The sequence below is a fragment of the Bufo bufo genome, chromosome 1 (genome assembly GCF_905171765.1).
Source record: "Bufo bufo chromosome 1, aBufBuf1.1, whole genome shotgun sequence".
In the NCBI taxonomy this organism is placed as follows: Eukaryota; Metazoa; Chordata; class Amphibia; order Anura; family Bufonidae; genus Bufo; species Bufo bufo.
The window spans coordinates 247019028-247038302 of record NC_053389.1 but is presented as its reverse complement, the minus strand read 5'-3'; the positions used below and the strand labels follow the sequence as shown (position 1 = coordinate 247038302).

At 45.8% G+C, this 19275-nt stretch overlaps 1 protein-coding gene across 4 annotated transcripts in view; it reads left to right on the top strand.

Moving 5' to 3' along the window:
• Positions 1-18106, top strand: part of LOC121005501 (solute carrier family 23 member 2-like) — a 212986-nt gene extending 194880 nt beyond the window's left edge. For all 4 annotated transcript variants that reach the window (XM_040438271.1, XM_040438276.1, XM_040438292.1 and 1 more), the window contains 3 exons: positions 7516-7624; positions 7829-7924; positions 17612-18106. In XM_040438271.1, coding sequence (XP_040294205.1) covers positions 7516-7624; positions 7829-7924; positions 17612-17838 — 432 coding nt within the window. In that variant the 3' untranslated portion in view covers positions 17839-18106. The remainder of the gene's footprint in view (positions 1-7515; positions 7625-7828; positions 7925-17611) is intronic.
• Positions 18107-19275: the final 1169 nt, after the last annotated feature.

The following is a 19275-nucleotide window of genomic DNA, read 5'->3' as shown; positions in this document are numbered from 1 at the left end:
CTGCAGATGACGTCCCTTGGCTTTGAGGGGTCAGGGTTGGGAGGTCTTAATGCCCTATGGGCTCGGTCGATTTCGATGTTGGAGCTTGGCGGACGTCCCAGGAGGTCATTGAAAATTTTTACAATGGTAGGTAAAAGAACCGCCTGTGTTATTAACTCAGGGAGGCCTCTGATCCGAATATTATTGCGACGGCTCCTATTTTCGACATCATCCAGATGATATTGCAAGCCGTGTAGCTGTGCATCATGGGATTGTAGTTTGTCTTTCAATACCTGCACATCTGCAGACAAGGAATCATGTTCCTGTTGAACAGTGTCCACCTTTGTATCAATCAAGGCCATCTCAGAGCGCACTTGCGTGAATTCTCTTTTACATTCTTGTAAAATGTTGGCTGCAAAACTAGAGAGGTCTGCCTTGGTGGGAAGTGAGCACATCAGGTTGCGTAAGTCCGCCATGGTAGGTGGCCGAGAGTCCTCGTCAGGTAGAGGAGCATGGGGCACAGATCCCTGGGGCAAAGGTGGAGAGCCCCATGAGGCTGACGCTGCAGGGGCAACCAGGGTCTGTGTGCCTGATGAAGCGGTGCCATCATGGCGTGGGTGGGATCCGTCCCACGACGACCCCCGTGGACCAGTGTGGGGAATTTGCTAGGGACGGCTCAGGAGAGCGAGTTGAGGGAGGCTCCCGCAGCGTGCACGGGGAAGAGGCCGCAGCCTGTGGTGATTTTGAGGCCCTTTCATTAGCCTTTTCAGGTTGCCACCGGTGAGAAGGGTCTCTCTGTGGCTGGGAATGTCCCATAAAGCTGGCTGGAGCACCCGACCAGGGGGACCCAGTGGGAGATCCCACCCCTGGGCTTAGTGAGGCTGCAGGCGAGGTGGGGGTTCTAGGACCCCAGGCGACAGGGTGAGGGGCCAACTGAGGAGCCCTCTGTAGCGGGGGAACTCCTCCTCACTAACCTGAATCGCCGGAAAGCAGGGAGACATCGCGGCAGTTGTCAGGCCTCCTCCCAGGGCTGAAGATGAGGGATCAGCGTGCGTTCCAGGGCCCTCTTCTTCCTGGGCATGAGACACCTGGGTCTGGTCAGGGCTGCTGCCCAGAGGCGGTACAGATGCGGACCAGACTCTCCGTCGATCCGGTAAGTGCGACAGCTGTTTCGGGTGCTCAGCTCCAGGCTCAGCTAGTACCGCTGTGAGTGGAGTTGCATCAGGGCCGGCGGCGCCATCTTGGATACGCTCGGTCATGTCAGGGCCTGGTGTTGCAGGCTGTCTGGCGAAAAGCCTGGGTATGTCCCTCTGTGAAGATGTCAGGGGGGTGAGACCCACCTGTCGACGGCGGACTTCCACAGGATGAAGAAGTTGTTGGTGGGGGAGGTATATGGCTCTGCGGCGGTGGATAGAAAAGCGGGCGTATTAGTCTTAGTAGGTCGTCACCTGTCACATACTGTTCACTCTGCAACAGCGGATGATGCAGGCAGGGTGATACATTTGCATATTTCTGGCCTGTTTGGGGACCTTAGCCTTTACAATATTTACGCACCCAATACGGGCCAGAAAGCCTTCTTTGATTCTTTATGCACCAGAATGCTGCAGGATACGCATGGTGCAAAAGTGTTAGGGGGGGATTTTAATGCCGTAATGAATCAGTTTTGAGGACAGGAGGACTACCAGCGATATTAGTCGTCATCATTCTCTGGGGGACTTTGCCGAGTCGTTGTCTCTCAGGGATATGTGGAGGGTCTCCAATCCTCAAGGTCGGGAGTTTACTCACTATTCCCATGTGCACAAGAGTTGGTCTAGAATTGATTACTTGTTTTGTATCAGCAGCAATTGTGCATAGAGTGACTGATATTGTTATAGGGGATATGGTAATATCGGATCATTCACCTCTCCTAATGGATATCAGGGAAGTGTATAATGGGGGGGGGGGGGGTGAGTATATATGGAGGTTTCCTAATTATTTGGTGAGGGATGCCGAATTTGTAACTATTGAAAGGGTGGTGGATGGAATTTGTTGATGACAATAGGCAGCATGTGAATGATCCGATATTATTCTGGGAAATGGCCAAAGCTGTACTGAGGGGTAGGTTGATGGCGTATGTATCCTCTATTAGGAAAATAGCCAGGAATCAGTATGAGAAGGCTAGTACATGTTTAAGGGAAGCCTATAGTAATTTTCTCTTGGCCCAGACCCAGATTGCTAAAGAACGCTGGATCTTGGCTAAGAGAGACTTCGATGAATGGGCAGAGAAAATAGAGATTTCAAAGAGATCTCAACTAGAGGCCCAGTTGCACAGATTTGGCAACAAGTCTGGGAAGCTGCTAGCTTCTTTGGCCAAAGGTAGGCGTCCTCTAAATCATATCCAGGTGGTGAGGAAAGGAGATGGGACCAGGGAGCACAGACCACAACAGATCAATAAGTTGTTTGAACGCTATATGGAAGCATTTTATCAAAATACTGGGGATAGGGTGGAAGAAGGGAGGGCTTTCTTGGAGCGTATGTCCTTGCCAGCTTTGACAGTGGAACAGTTGGATACTTTGAACGCCCCATTGACGGCAGCGGAGGTTCAGGCGATTATAAAATCCTTTCCTTCTGGTAAAGCCCCAGGCCCGGACGGGTATACGGCTGACTTTTACAAGGCATTAGATGCTCAGGTAGTGCCTTATTTGACGTCCCTGTATTCTTCCATAGTGGAGGGGACTCTGTTGCCGGAGCATATGAACACGGCTCATATAACGTTACTTCATAAAGCTGGGAAAGATCCGGAGGATTTGGCATCTTATAGGCCAATATCCCTGATTAACCACGACATTAAGATCATATCAAAATTGCTTGCCAATAGGTTGGCTGCGGTTCTTCCCTCTTTGATCTCCCCTGCACAGGTGGGTTTTATTAAAGGTAGGGCGGCTGTCACCAATTTGAGAAAAGTGTTGTTAGCCCTCTCTGTGGCCGGTAAGGCGGAATGCCGGGGGCAGAACCCAGCCATCCTCACTTTGGATATGGAAAAGGCTTTCGATAGCATTAATTGGGGATGGCTGGGTCTTGCTTTGGATTCGGCGGGCATTAAAGGATTGTTTCGCACTCTATTAGATGGGTTATATTTGGGTCCAAAGGCAAGGGTCTGTACAGGGGGGTGTATATCCGATTCTTTTTTGTTGCAAAGGGGAACTAGGCAGGGTTGCCCCTTGTCTCCTCTCCTGTTTGACTTGGCTATAGAGCCATTGTCTAGATGGCTGGACTCAGGAGATTTCTTTGAGGGTTTGGGGGTGGGCAAGAAGCAGCTGCGTACGGCTCTGTTTGCTGATGATATTTTACTTTTCTTGTCTAACCCTCAAAGGGATATTGGGAGGAATATGGAGGCGCTAGAGGAGTTCGGTCTTCTCTCAGGGTTGAAGATAAATAAATCAAAAAGCGAGATACTATTTTTAAAGGGCGGGGGGCAGAGGGTGATGGGTGATGAACTGGGGGGCATACCTATTGCTCGGTCTTACATAACTTACTTGGGGATTAAAGTGGGGATCACTCCCGAGTCTATATATAGACTTAACTATGACCCGTTAATAACTAAAATAGTTCAAGAATTGCGTAGATGGCATGATCTGCCGCTGTCGTTGCTGGGGCGTAATCATCTTATTAAGATGATGTCAGTTTCTAAATTACTCTACCCTATGCAGACTATCCCCATTCTGTTAAAACATAAAGATGTCTCCAAACTTGTCAAAGCGTTAAAAAATTTTTGTGGCATGGCAAGAGACCTAGGATATTAATGCGTTCCCTGATGAAGGGAATCGAGCAGGGAGGGATAGCATTTCCTGACATTAGGAATTACAATCTGGCGTGCATGGCAAGGCATGTTTGCGACTGGATTAATGGCTCTAGTTTTTATTCAGCTTCACTGTTGGAAAAGGAATTCTGTGCTCCCTGGTCTCCGGTGGCGTTGCTGCATTCGCGGTTGCAGGTGATTCCTATTTGGATTAAACAGTCTTTATTGTTTAAGGACACAATAGCTGCATGGAGGATTCTTAGGAAAAAAGTACTGGTTGTCGTACAGAATCTCCAAGCATCTTCCATTGTGGAACAATCCTGAATTCCCACAGGGTACTAGGAACAAGCTGTTTGAGGAATGGAGGAGAAAAGGGATTTTGTGTGTGAAACATTTATTACACGATTCGGACCCTAGATAGCTGACTGGTGAAGAAGTGATTGCAAAGTTTTCTTTGTCGTCATTTCAGACTATTCAGTGGTCTCAAGTGAAGGAGGCAGTGGTGAACCAGCTGGTATTGGTACAGAAGGAGATACGTAGAAACATCCTGGATAAGATCTTGGACCTGGGAGGTGGGAGGCAGGCATGGGATCCAGCCGGTTCTCTCCGGTTCTGCCGAACCGTTTGTTAAAATTACAGGCGGTTCGCAGGACCGGTGAGAAGCAGGGATCCCGACCCGGTCCTGCAGCTGCGCCTGCACCCCTGTATTTTTCAGCCTGCGGCCGTTACTTACAGTCAGTCAGCGTGAGCATGGCTGTGTGTGTGTCAGCCAGTCTTCCACAGTGCTGCCGCCCTCCCCCCGCCCCCAGCCTCGCAGTCATGGCAACAAAGGGGAGTGTCTTGAGAGTGAGCAGCGCCGCGAAGCTGCCAGCCCAGAACAGAGAAGGAGAGAGGAGTCCTCTCACTGTCTGCAGAGTGCCCTAGTTGCTGACAGTCCACACCCCACACACAGCCATGAAAGATTGAAGAGCCGGCCCCTAGCCTAACAGAAAGGAGTCTGGACAGGTCAGGACTCAGGACAGCCTGGTTGGTTGAGTGTGATTTGTGTGACACTGACAAGTTGGCATTAAGGAGGGGACCACCGACCAGGGGCTGAAATTGAAATGTGACAACATAACAAAAATGGAGGTGGCCATGAATCTGTGGGGAGAAGCTATATGAGAAGTTTGAGAACATGGAGGGAGCCATGAATCTGTGGGGAGAAGCTATGTGAGAATATGGAGGGGGCCATGTGGGGAGAAGCAATGTGAGAACATGGAGGGGGCCATGTGGGGAGAAACAATGTGAGAACATGGAGGGGGCCATGAATCTGTGGGGAGAAGCAATGTGAGAACATGGAGGGGGCCATGTGGGGAGAAGCAATGTGAGAACATGGAGGGGGCCATGTGGGGAGAAGCAATGTGAGAACATGGAGGGGGCCATGTGGGGAGAAACAATGTGAGAACATGGAGGGGGCCATGTGGGGAGAAGCAATGTGAGAACATGGAGGGGGCCATGTGGGGAGAAGCAATGTGAGAACATGGAGGGGGCCATGTGGGGAGAAGCTATGTGAGAACATGGAGGGGGCCATGAATCTGTGGGGAGAAGCAATGTGAGAACATGGAGGGGGCCATGTGGGGAGAAGCAATGTGAGAACATGGAGGGGGCCATGTGGGGAGAAACAATGTGAGAACATGGAGGGGGCCATGTGGGGAGAAGCAATGTGAGAACATGGAGGGGGCCATGAATCTGTGGGGAGAAGCAATGTGAGAACATGGAGGGGGCCATGAATCTGTGGGGAGAAGCAATGTGAGAACATGGAGGGGGCCATGTGGGGAGAAGCAATGTGAGAACATGGAGGGGGCCATGTGGGGAGAAGCAATGTGAGAACATGGAGGGGGCCATGTGGGGAGAAGCAATGTGAGAACATGGAGGGGCCATGAATCTGTGGGGAGAGTGCTCCAGATTCGGTTGTTAAAATTACAGCGGCAGCAGGAGATGAGCGCTTCAATTCCAGAGTTTAGCTCCTAAGGCTTTTTAAAAGTTGAGTGGTATGTGTGTAGTGTATATATAGTGTATTTGTGTGTAGCATATATATGGTGTATGTAAATATGTCGTGACTGTGTTGCATATATATGGTGTATGTAAATATGTGTCGTGACTCGTGACGCGCTGCGTATCCACCGCTGAGTAGGGAACCTGTTGTTAAAAATTTGAATCCCACCCCTGGTGGGAGGGTCTCGATTTCGATGATCTATGCGGATATGAGGAAGGAAGATGGGATTAGGGATGGGAATAAATGCTTTGGAAAATGGGCGGAGCAACTGGGTGACGGTGACATTGAACCAAAGATAGTGAAAGGGTGGGAGGTAGTGAGGAGACATATAATTAATGAGTCTTGGAGGGATACTCAGGTTCGACTCATGCATAGAGCTATTTATGGTTTTAATATTCCCCCTCATCCAGCTAAACCAGACAGGATTACGAGTTGCCCGAAGTGTGGGATAGGGTTCCCCGATCTATTCCATGGGATCTGGACCTGCCCAAAAAGTAAAAGGTTATGGGAGGAAGTGGGAAATTTGGTTCGGGGGATCTGGGGAAGGGAGCTTGCGTTGTCAGCTAAATTGTATTTATTCCACTACGAGGAGGGAGAGGTAGGACAAGGTGGGATACCCCGCTTGTTTCATACGATATGTATGGTAGTGAAGCGTAGTCTCCTGCGACAATGGCTTCAAGACGACACACCAAGTTTACAGGCTATAATTGAGCAGCTAAAGCATGTTTTTCATATAGAAAGGTTAAATTCTCTTGCGGCGAAGGAACGACAGGCAAAAGGGTTGTTTCAAAAATGGAAACCGTTTATTGAGCATTGTATATCAAATACGGAGATACAGCTGATCATGAAGCCGTTTACACTCATGGAATGGTACCTGGTGAGTCAATTGAAAGGGACACTTGGTCGTCTGCTGCTCAGACTGGCCAGCTCCTCTTGATTCAATGCAAGTGTATTGATTGTGTATGCTACTATACATTGATTGTGAATTATGACCGCTCTGTACTAAGGAAAACATATTGCCCTATGTTTGTGATTGTACTGTCTGTGGCACTTGCAGTGCCTTACTTTTGTTTTGTTTTTCGTGTTTTAAAATAATAAAGAATTATAAAAAAAAAAAAAGATGTCAGGGGGGCCACAGAGCGGGTCCTGACCTTTTTAGGAATTTTTTAGGGGTCGCTGGCGGTGGATTAACTCCGGTGCTGTGGAGGAGCTCGCAGCACACACGTCTTCACTCCTGCATAGCTGGCCACGCCCCCAATAAGCCTTTTTTACTGATGTAAACAACGGGGGTTTTAGCTAAACAGCTGGCTTTAATCAGTCATTACATGTTCCCAAAATGGTGCATTAAAAACTATAACTTATCTTGCAACAAAAAAAGACCTCATACAAGTACATTGATGAAAAAACAAAAAAGTTATAGCTCATGGGATGGGATTTTAAAAATATGTGTGTGGTCACTAAGGGGTTAACAACTCAACATGCGTAGACCAGCCTGCTCTATTGTAGGAATCTGGTGTTGTACTGCTGGATTTTAAATGGACATTAGTAAATTGGAGCATGTTTTAGTAAGACCTTTGTCTGGTGCAGGACTATATCCGTTTCTTCCATCTACAGGAAATAGTCCAAGAGTTGTCTGGTAGACCCTACCGGTCACGTTACTACATTTACATTTTTCCTTAATTTTTACAACATAATAAACAGCTTTTGTGTTTTACTCTTACAGTACGCCGACATGAATTCGTCAAGGAACTTATTCATTGTTGGATTCTCCATATTTTCTGGTCTTACTGTTCCAAACTGGGTGAATAAGAATCCAACACTGCTACAGACAGGTAAAGATCCAAACTGGCAATCGAGTTCTGTGGTTTTCTAAAATTGCTAACTTTCCTTACACTTCAATGAATCCTGACTTCTTAGTTTCTCTATTAAGAAACAATAGTGTTGTTTTAGTTGTGTCAATTTCTAGAACCTGAAGAGTGAGTACAACAAGCAAATTCTGAGACTCCACTTTTATTTGGTTTTCCATTTCTGTACAGGTATTATTCAACTAGACCAAGTCATCCTGGTGCTGCTGACCACAGGAATGTTTGTAGGTGGGTTCCTAGGATTCTTCCTGGATAACACTATACCAGGTAATTTTCTGGGCATCATTCTAGACCACAGACATACAGTCAGGTCCATAAATATTGGGACATCGACACAATTCTAACATTTTTGGCTCTATACACCACCACAATGGATTTGAAATGAAACGAACAAGATGTGCTTTAACTGCAGACTGTCAGATTTAATTTGAGGGTATTTACATCCAAATCAGGTGAACGGTGTAGGAATTACAACAGTTTGCATATGTGCCTCCCACTTGTTAAAGGACCAAAAGTAATGGGACAATTGGCTTCTCAGCTGTTCCATGGCCAGGTGTGTGTTATTCCCTCATTATCCCAATTACAATGAGAAGATAAAAGGTCCAGAGTTCATTTTAAGTGTGCTATTTGCATTTGGAATCTGTTGCTGTCAACTCTCAAGATGAGATCCAAAGAGCTGTCACCATCAGTGAAGCAAGACATCATTAGGCTGAAAAAACAAAACAAACCCATCAGAGAGATGGCAAAAACATTAGGCGTGGCCAAAACAACTGTTTGGAACATTCTTAAAAAGAAGGAGCGCACTGGTGAGCTCAGCAACACCAAAAGATCCGGAAGACCACGGAAAACAACTGTGGTGGATGACCGAAGAATTCTTTCCCTGGTGAAGAAAACACCCTTCACAACAGTTGGTCAGATCAAGAACACTCTCCAGGAGGTAGGTGTATGTGTGTCAAAGTCAACAATCAAGAGAAGACTTCACCAGAGTGAATACAGAGGGTTCACCACAAGATGCAAACCATTGGTAAGCCTCAAAAATAGGAAAGCCAGATTAGAGTTTGCCAAACGACATCTAAAAAAGCCTTCACAGTTCTGGAACAACATCCTATGGACAGATGAGACCAAGATCAACTTGTACCAGAGTGATGGGAAGAGAAGAGTATGGAGAAGGAAAGGAACTGCTCATGATCCTAAGCATACCACCTCATCAGTGAAGCATGGTGGTGGTAGTGTCATGGCGTGGGCATGTATGGCTGCCAATGGAACTGGTTCCCTTGTATTTATTGATGATGTGACTGCTGACAAAAGCAGCAGGATGAATTCTGAAGTGTTTCGGGCAATATTATCTGCTCATAATTAGCCAAATGCTTCAGAAGTCATTGGACGGCGCTTCACAGTGCAGATGGACAATGACCCAAAGCATACTGCAAAATCAACCAAAGAGTTTTTAAAGGGAAAGAAGTGGAATGTTATGCAATGGCCAAGTCAACCACCTGACCTGAATCCAATTGAGAATGCATTTCACTTGCTGAAGACAAAACTGAAGGGAAAATACCCCAAGAACAAGCAGGAACTGAAGACAGTTGCAGTAGAGGCCTGGCAGAGCATCACCAGGGATGAAACCCAGCGTCTGGTGATGTCTATGAGTTCCAGACTTCAGGCTGTAATTGACTGCAAAGGATTTGCAACCAAGTATTAAAAAGTGAAAGTTTGATATAGGATTATTATGTCCCATTACTTTTGGTCCCTTAACAAGTGGGAGGCACATATGCAAACTGTTGTAATTCCAAAACCGTTCACCTGATTTGGATGTAAATATCCTCAAATTAAAGCTGACAGTCTGCAGTTAAAGCACATCTTGTTCGTTTCATTTCAAATCCACTGTGGTGGTTTATAGAGCCAAAAATGTTAGAATTGTGTCGATGTCCTAATATTTATGGACCTGACTGTATATATCTACTCATGGGCAATTCCGCTATTCTTTTTCTTTTATTCTTTATGCTGGATCCTATAACATTTAGACTTTTAAAGGGAACCTGTGTATAGAGCTGAGGACATGGGCTGCCAGATGGCCGCTAGCACATCCGCAATACCCAGTCCCCATAGCTCTGTGTGCTTTTATTGTGTAAAAAAAAACAATTGGATACATATGCAAATTAACCTGAAATGAGTCCTGTCCCTGACTCATCTCACGTACAGGACTCATCTCAGGTTCATTTGCATATGGATCAAATCATTTTTTACACAATAAAAGCACACAGAGCTATGGGGACTGGGTATTGTGGATGTGCTAGCGGCCATCTAGCAGCCCATGTCATCAGCTCTATACACAAGATCCCAGTGACAGGTTCCCTTTAAGCCTTCACCTTTATTTCTGAACATCTGAACCACCATTTAACAAAAATCCGATAAACAAGGTAGTAAGATGGTTTAAGGTCCTGTCAATATTTCTCTCCTTTTTAATTCACTTAATTCATATGAACTGTAGACCTGACCTACATACTATAGATGTGACGTATTGCAACCGTATATTACAGTTTGTAGCTATGTATAAGGGGTGAACAGCAAAGGTAGGAGCCGGTTAGCCATTGGAATGGACGAAATGCAAGGGGAGAAGCGGGTGGACTATTTGAGTCTCGCTTGGAGACGATAGTTGGCAGGCGCAAAAACATGAATGGAGAGATGACGGACTGTATACCTTTTATTGTTTTTCAAATAGACAATACGTTTCGGGGTACCCAGGACCCCTTTATAAAGTTTGATTAAAGTGATGTGTCTCCTGAACTAACGCTGCTTGAGATCGAGGCTAAACAGAATTGGCACAGAACACGTGCGTCATCTGAAGGACCAATTAATAAAAAGTATACAGTCCATCATCTCTCCGGTCGTGTTTTTGTGCCTGCCAACTATAATCTAGAAGTGAGACTCAAATAATCCACCTGCTTCTCCCCTTGCACAACTCCTGATGTAAGCAGCTCCTAAACTGCATTATCAATCAGATTTTTCTTACATAAAAAAAATTTATATCACAGAAAAAAGTACCCCTAAAATTTAACTTTTACTAAATACGTTTTAGAAAAGAACAAAACCCCAAAATCAATTGTACATACAGTTGCAAGAAAAAGTATGTGAACCCTTTGGAATGATATGAATTTCTGCACAAATTGGTCATAAAATGTGATCTGCTCTTCATCTAAGTCACAACAATAGACAATCACAGTCTGCTTAAACTAATAACACACAAAGAATTAAATCTTACTATGTTTTTATTGAACACACCATGTAAACATTCACAGTGTAGGTGGAAAAAGTATGTGAACCCTTGGATTTAATAACTGGTTGAACCTCCTTTGGCAGCAATAACTTCAACCAAACGTTTCCTGTAGTTGCAGATCAGATGTGCACAACGGTCAGGAGTAATTCTTCACCATTCCTCTTTACAAAACAGTTTCAGTTCAGCAATATTCTTGGGATGTCTGGTGTGAATCGCTTTCTTGAGGTCATGCCACAGCATCTCAATCGGGTTAAGGTCGGGACTGGGCCACTCCAGAAGGCGTATTTTCTTCTGTTTGAGCCATTCTGTTGTTGATTTACTTCTATGCTTTGGGTCATTATCCTGTTGCAACACCCATCTTGTGTTGAGCTTCAGCTGGTGGACAGATGGCCTTAAAGGGGTTGTCCCACTTTGCTTTTTCAATCTTACGAGCAGTAAATGTCCTGATAACTTCCTGGTTTGGCTCAGGCAGTTGAGTGAAGGCCGGCCACGCCTCCTCATGACTCACCCTGAGAGCTCAGTCCTTGCGTGCTCGTTCATGTGGATGAGTCATCTTTCTGGAGCCTGCAGAGTATGTAAAGCCCATCCACCTGCTGGGGAATCACTCAGTGACCACTGACCAATGCTAGTGAACTAATGTAGTAGTAACTTGTGCTGTCCTGTGTTACAAACCCATTCTGTGCAGCAAAAACAATAAATCACTACAGCCCAAATGCATGTTAGCTAGTAGCCATATGATCTGTGCTAAATATAGATAGATATATTCACTGACTTATTACCCAGCTTTCCCGATGTCTGATATTATCACTGACCTATTACCCAGCTTTCCCGGTGTACAATATTATTACAGACTTATTACCCGGCCTTCCCGGTATCAGATATTATCACTGACTTATTACCCAGCTTTCCCGGTGTACAATATTATTACAGACTTATTACCCAGCTTTCCCGGTATCAGATATTATCACTGACTTATTACCCAGCTTTCCCGGTATCAGATATTATCACTGACTTATTACCCAGCTTTCCCGGTGTACAATATTATCACTGACTTATTACCCAGCTTTCCCGGTGTCTGATATTATCACTGACCTATTACCCAGCTTTCCCGGTATCAGATATTATCACTGACTTATTACCCAGCTTTCCCGGTGTACAATATTATCACTGACTTATTACCCAGCTTTCCCGGTGTCTGATATTATCACTGACCTATTACCCAGCTTTCCCGGTATCAGATATTATCACTGACTTATTACCCAGCTTTCCCGGTATCAGATATTATCACTGACTTATTACCCAGCTTTCCCTGTGTACAATATTATTACAGACTTATTACCCAGCTTTCCCGGTGTACAATATTATCACTAACCTATTACCCAGCTTTCCCGGTGTACAATATTATCACTGACTTATTACCCAGCTTTCCCGGTGTCTGATATTATCACTGACCTATTACCCAGCTTTCCCGGTATCAGATATTATCACTGACTTATTACCCAGCTTTCCCGGTATCAGATATTATCACTGACTTATTACCCAGCTTTCCCGGTATCAGATATTATCACTGACTTATTACCCAGCTTTCCCGGTGTACAATATTATCACTGACTTATTACCCAGCTTTCCCGGTGTCTGATATTATCACTGACCTATTACCCAGCTTTCCCGGTATCAGATATTATCACTGACTTATTACCCAGCTTTCCCGGTATCAGATATTATCACTGACTTATTACCCAGCTTTCCCTGTGTACAATATTATTGTACACCGGGAAAGCTGGGTAATAAGTCTGTAATAATATTGTACACCGGGAAAGCTGGGTAATAGGTTAGTGATAATATTGTACACCGGGAAAGCTGGGTAATAAGTCTGTAATAATATTGTACACCGGGAAAGCTGGGTAATAAGTCAGTGATAATATCTGATACCGGGAAAGCTGGGTAATAGGTCAGTGATAATATCAGACACCGGGAAAGCTGGGTAATAAGTCTGTAATAATATTGTACACCGGGAAAGCTGGGTAATAAGTCAGTGATAATATCTGATACCGGGAAAGCTGGATAATAAGTCAGTGATAATATCTGATACCGGGAAAGCTGGGTAATAAGTCTGTAATAATATTGTACACCGGGAAAGCTGGGTAATAAGTCAGTGATAATATCTGATACCGGGAAAGCTGGATAATAAGTCAGTGATAATAAGTCTGTAATAATATTGTACACCGGGAAAGCTGGGTAATAAGTCAGTGATAATATCTGATACCGGGAAAGCTGGGTAATAGGTCAGTGATAATATCAGACACCGGGAAAGCTGGGTAATAAGTCTGTAATAATATTGTACACCGGGAAAGCTGGGTAATAAGTCTTATAGACTTATTACCCAGCTTTCCCGGTGTCTGATATTATCACTGACCTATTACCCAGCTTATGGGGGGGGGGGGGTCATCTGTGGATGGCACTTATGGGGGGGAGCATCTGTGGATGGCACTTATGGGGGGGGCATCTGTGGATGGCACTTATGGGGGGGCATCTGTGGGTGGCACTTATGGGGGGGGCATCTGTGGATGGCACTTATGGGGGGGCATCTGTGGATGGCACCTATGGGGGGGGCATCTGTGGATGGCACCTATGGGGGGGCATCTGTGGATGGCACCTATGGGGGGGCATCTGTGGATGGCACTTATGGGGGTGAGCATCTGTGGATGGCACTTATGGGGGGGGCATCTGTGGATGGCACTTATGGGGGGGAGCATCTGTGGATGGCACTTATGGGGTGGGGGGATCTGTGGATGGCACTTATGGGGTGGGGGGCATCTGTGGATTGCCGCCTGGACTCCTTCTGGGCACCAGAGAGCACGGCGTCCTCGGTTGTTATGACGCCGTGCGCTCCCTCCTGCCGCCGGAATACAGTGATACTCTCTTATAGATCATAGCAGTGTATCACTGTATTCCGGCGGCAGGAGGGAGCGCACGGCGTCCTCGGTTGCTATGACACCGTGTGCTCCCTCCTGCTGCCGGAAAACAGTAATACACTGCTATGATCTATAAGAGTGTATCACTGTATTCCAACGCCAGGAGGGAGCGCACGGCGTCCTCGGTTGCTATGACGCCGTGCGCTCCCTCCTGCTGCCAGAAAACAGTAATACATTGCTATGACCGGGCGCCCGCGCATGCGCAAAACTATGCGACGTGCGCGCTCACAGTGTGAGTGAGAGGCCGGCTGCAGGATCGCAATAGATACCTGTCACGGCCACGGTTTTGACCGTGACTCCTTGGGAGCCGCATACTGTTGCCCGCGGTTTTGGGTTGTAGTGTCAACCGCAGCTTGAGGCATAAGGTTGTTAGTCTCAAGTGCGGTTGCCGCGGACAACAGCTATGTGTGCGGTTCCCTCGGAGTTGTGTGCGCGTTTGTAAGCACTTTTGTATGTCTGTGTGCACTTTGTTTATGTTTGGTGTGCACTGACATTTTCCCTTCACTGTGGCTGTCCGTGGCACCGTTTGGTTGTATGTTGTACATGTGGTGGCAGTGTCCCGGCCTTCGGGCTGACTCCCAGGACACGCTTGCCACCCATGTCGTTGCCTGCGACAACAGCCACTGTGTGTTTGTTGTTTGGACACTTCCCCTTTAAGTTATGTTTTTCCCTTCTGTGGTTTTGGAAGGGTTAACTCCCTTTCAGTGTGTGTGAGTCACGGGGTGTGTCTGATTGTTGGGTGTGGCCTCTTGGCCCTATAAAGCCTCAGTTGTAGGCAGTAGCCAGAGAGAGTGTTTCAGCCATGCTGGCTGTAGACATCCTCCTGGTTACTTACCAACTGCCAGTGGGGGCCAACCTTCTGGTCATAAGCAAATATATATGTCCTTTGGTGTCTGGAAGATGTGTTTGGTTTTATGTTGTTTTATTGCACCTGTGGTCCTGGGTTCCCGTGTGTTGTGTGTTTGTGTGCTGAGTCCTGCTGTCTGTGGGCAGTACATCCACATGGGTTCCAGGCTTGGTTGTCTGTGGTAGGTCTTTGCTATGTTTGTGACAAGTACCTGCCATTGCCACAGGTTGCATTTGTTTCCCCTTGCTTGCAGCTTGGCCAGTGAGACTCCTGTTCCTCCGGATCCAGAAGGAACAGGATGTCTTACTGACTCCTAGCCTAGGGACCGGCGGAGGGCGAGTAGGGATCCGAGGTTCCTGCGCATGGGTCCTCCTACCTTCAAGGTCGGCCCATGCAGGTAGGAGTTAGGGTCAGGTTAGGGAAGCTGTAGGAGGTGACCTGCTCCCTAATCCTGTTTGTCCTGGTCAAGCAGCGACCATCATCCTTCCGGCACACGGCTGAGGGTTTCCCCCATCCTCAGCCGTGACAATACCAGTGCGCAGGTGCGGCATGGATGCGGCCGGCGAGATGTGGCCGTATCCATGGGATACCAGCACAAACAAAGGCAAGTGAAAGGAGCGTTTTTAGGCTGAATGCTATGTTTTTTTTTAATTAGATGTATTATAAGAAATGTTCAGTGGGGGGCAATTAATTAATGTAACCCTGTTTAATGAAGTGGTACAACCCCTTTAAGTTCTCCTGCAAAATTTCTTGATAAACTTGGGAATTCCTTTTTTTCTTTGATAGCAATCCGTCCAGGCCCTGACGCTGCAAAGCAGCCCCGAACCATAATGCCCCCACCACCATACTTCACAGTTGGGATGAGGTTTTGATGTTGGTATGCTGTGCCTCTTTTTCTCCACACATAGTGTTGTGTGTTTCTTCCAAACAACTCAACTTTGGATTCATCTGTCCACAGAATATTTTGCTAGTACTGCTGTGGAACATCCAGGTGCTCTTGTGCAAACTGTAAACGTGCAGCAATGGTTTTTTTGGACAGCAGTGGCTTCCTCTGTGGTATCCTCCCATAAAATCCATTCTTGTTTAGTGTTTTACGTATCGTAGATTTGCTAACAGGGATGTTAGCATATGCCAGAGACTTTTGTAAGTCTTTAGCTGACACTAGGATTCTTCTTCACCTCACTGAGCAGTCTGCGCTGTGCTCTTGCAGTCATATTTACAGGATGGCCACTCCTAGGGAGAGTAGCAGCAGTGCTGAACTTTCTCCATTTATAGACAATTTGTCTTACCGTGGACTGATGAACAGCAAGGCTTTTGGAGATACTTTTATAACCCTTTCCAGCTTTATGCGAGTCAACAATTCTTAATCGTAGGTCTTCTGAGAGCTCTTCTGTGCGAGGCATCATTCACATCAGGCAATGCTGCTTGTGAAAAGCAAAACCAGAACTGGTGTGTGTTTTCTATAGGGCAGGGCAGCTGTAACCAACACCTCCAATCTCATCTCATTGATTGGACTCCAGTTGGCTGACACCTCACTCCAATTAGCTCTTGGAGATGTCATTAGTCTAGGGCAGGCATCCTCAAACTGTGGCCCTCCAGCTGTTGAAAAACTACAACTCCCAGCATGCCCGAACAGTCTACAGGTATCAGCCTACAGCAGGGCATTGTGGGAGTTGTAGTTTTACAACAGCTGGAGGGCCGCAGTTTGAGGATGCCTGGTCTAGGGGTTCACATACTTTTTCCACCTGCACTGTGAATTTTTACATGGTGTGTTCAATAAAAACATGGTAACATTTAATTCTTTGTGTGTTATTAGTTTAAGCAGATTGTGATGGTCTATTGTTGTGACTTGGATGAAGATCAGATCACATTTTATGACCAATTTGTGCAGAAATCCATATAATTCCAAAGGGTTCACATACTTTTTCTTGCAACTGTAGATAATATAAAATAATTTACTCGTGCCCGCACTGAGATATATATTCATATGGTGCATGTGTATAACCACAGATCAGCAGGACAATAAAGCAACAACACCAGCATATAAGATACTCGGAACAATGCAGAGCAACACCGTTAGTTGTGATCCATAACTCACGGTTACTTGTTACCATTCGCTTAAGCCCAGCCGGTCTTCAGGGGTAACAGCCGATAAGAGAGGTTGGGGAAGATCTTCTATCCCTAGGGCGACCCTACTGCTCTCCCTGCCTAAAAGCGGAGCACCCGCCCCGAAAGGGGCGACCCCACTTATCGGTGGCTAAACCCTGAAGCACCCTGGTTGTCCCTGCTGAAATCTTCACTTCCCGACTCGTTTCCCCACGTGGTTCATCAGGGGAATAAGAAAGCAGAAAAGGAAGATGAACCTAAACTACTCAAACATATAGATGATGGTCTATCCCTAGGGATAGAAGATCTTCCCCACCCTCTCTTATCGGCTGTTACCCCTGAAGACCGGCTGGGCTTAAGCGAATGGTATTAAGTAACTGAGTTATGGATCACAACTAACGGTGTTGCTCTGCATTGTTACGAGTATCTTATATGCTGGTGTTGTCGCTTTATTGTCCTGCTGATCTGTGGTTATACACATGCACCATATGAATATATATCTCAGTGCGGGCACGAGTAAATCATTTTATATTATCTATGTACAATTGATTTTGGCGTTTTGTTCAATTTCTTTAAACATATTTAGTAAAAGTTAAATTTTAGGGGGTACTTTTTTCTGTGATATAACTTTTGATTTTTCCCCTATTGCATATATATTTCTATACTCTGTGAGCAATAAAACATTTTTTACTTCAGAACCTCTTTAAGATGAATTGATTCAAACATCATCCTTTCCTTTTGTTTCTTGATAGGTACAAAAGAAGAAAGGGGAATAGCCGCATGGAATGAAGTCAATGAATCGAATGAGGAGAACTGCTCTGATGTTGGAGAAGTCTATGATCTTCCATTTGGCATTGGCACAAAATTCTGCACTTCTGCTTGGCTCCGATATGTTCCTTTCTGTCCGAAACCCAGAGAGTTGCCCTTTGTCACTCACGAAAACAGCAATCTGAATAACTGCACAGAAACTAACCACTGATTGTAAACATAGATTTGGCACCAAATGAATAGGATCACTGGAGAAGCCTTGCTCCACGTTTTGAAAGCACGGTGGTGTATGAAAGTTGTTGAAGTCTAAACCACATATTATCTACATTTCTAACAGTCCATCATCATCATGCTTTTGTGCAGATGAAAGCGGTGATCAGTCTTCCTATTACACATGTAATTAATAATTGTCATTACAGTATTGTAAGACCTCTTGTAAGAAGTTTATTAAACCCCATTTGCTGGAAAAAATCTTCATCCAGATATACTGTAATAATTATTAACATGGACAATAGGGACAAGTCATTATGGATAGACCTGTGGTTTAGGTCAGATGGTGTGCAATTTGCATAAAAACTGGTCTTTGATCCCTCAGCATAACTGGAAGGTTCATGGGCTTGGGTGCCCCTAAGGGGTGGGCATCTGGTGAGGAACTGAAGGTCTGAAAGGAAGGCCACTAACTAGGCCATGGCAGAACTGATTGCCGCTGACAGCATTTGTAGGCTGCAGTCCAAATTTTCATGGCACTAGAAGGGATCCAAGATGACCCAATGGCGTTCTATAACTAGTTTGCAGAATTTCTGCTTCTATAGAAGCAATACTCTTCACTAAGGCTGGGTCTACAGAGACTATGGCTGTGACAAGTCTTGTGCAACCAACGATCACTGTGTAGCAGTGCAGCCACTGAGCTGATTGAGCTGCAGTACAACTTGCAGGTTGCCGTGACTGACTCCAGAATCGCAAAAAATCCAGCACTGTAGGATTTTCGGTGGACACTGTAAGGCTACTTTCACACTCGCGTTTTGTGCGGATCCGTTCAGATAATACAGCCGTCTGCACCCGTTCAGAACGGATTCGTTTGTATTATGTTTAACATAGCCAAGACGGATCCCTCTTGAACACCATTGAAAGTCAATGGAGGACGGATCAGTTTTCTATTGTGCCAGATTGTCACTGATCTGTCTCCATTGACTTACATTGTGTGCCAGGACGGATCCGTTTGGCTCAGTTTCATCAGACGGACAGCAAAACGCTGCAAGCAGCGTTTTGGTGTCCGTCTCCAAAGCAGAATGGAGAACTGAACTGAAGCAAACTGATGCATTCTGAGCGGATCCTTTTCCATTCAGAATGCATTAGAATGCAAACTGATCCGTTTTGGACCGCTTGTGAGAGCCCTGAACGGATCTCACAAACGGAAAGCCAAAACGCGAGTGTGACAGTAGACTAACTTGAGCAGCACTGCAACCCCATTCACTTGTGAGGCTATACTGCTAGCTATTGATCTTTGCTAACTGGAGCTTAAGGACTAATGCACACAACCATTGTTTTTGTCCACATCCAATACACATTTTTTGCGGAGCGGATGCAAACTTATTCACTTCAATTGGGCCGTATGTCCATTCCATGGCACCTGCAAAAAAAACGGAAC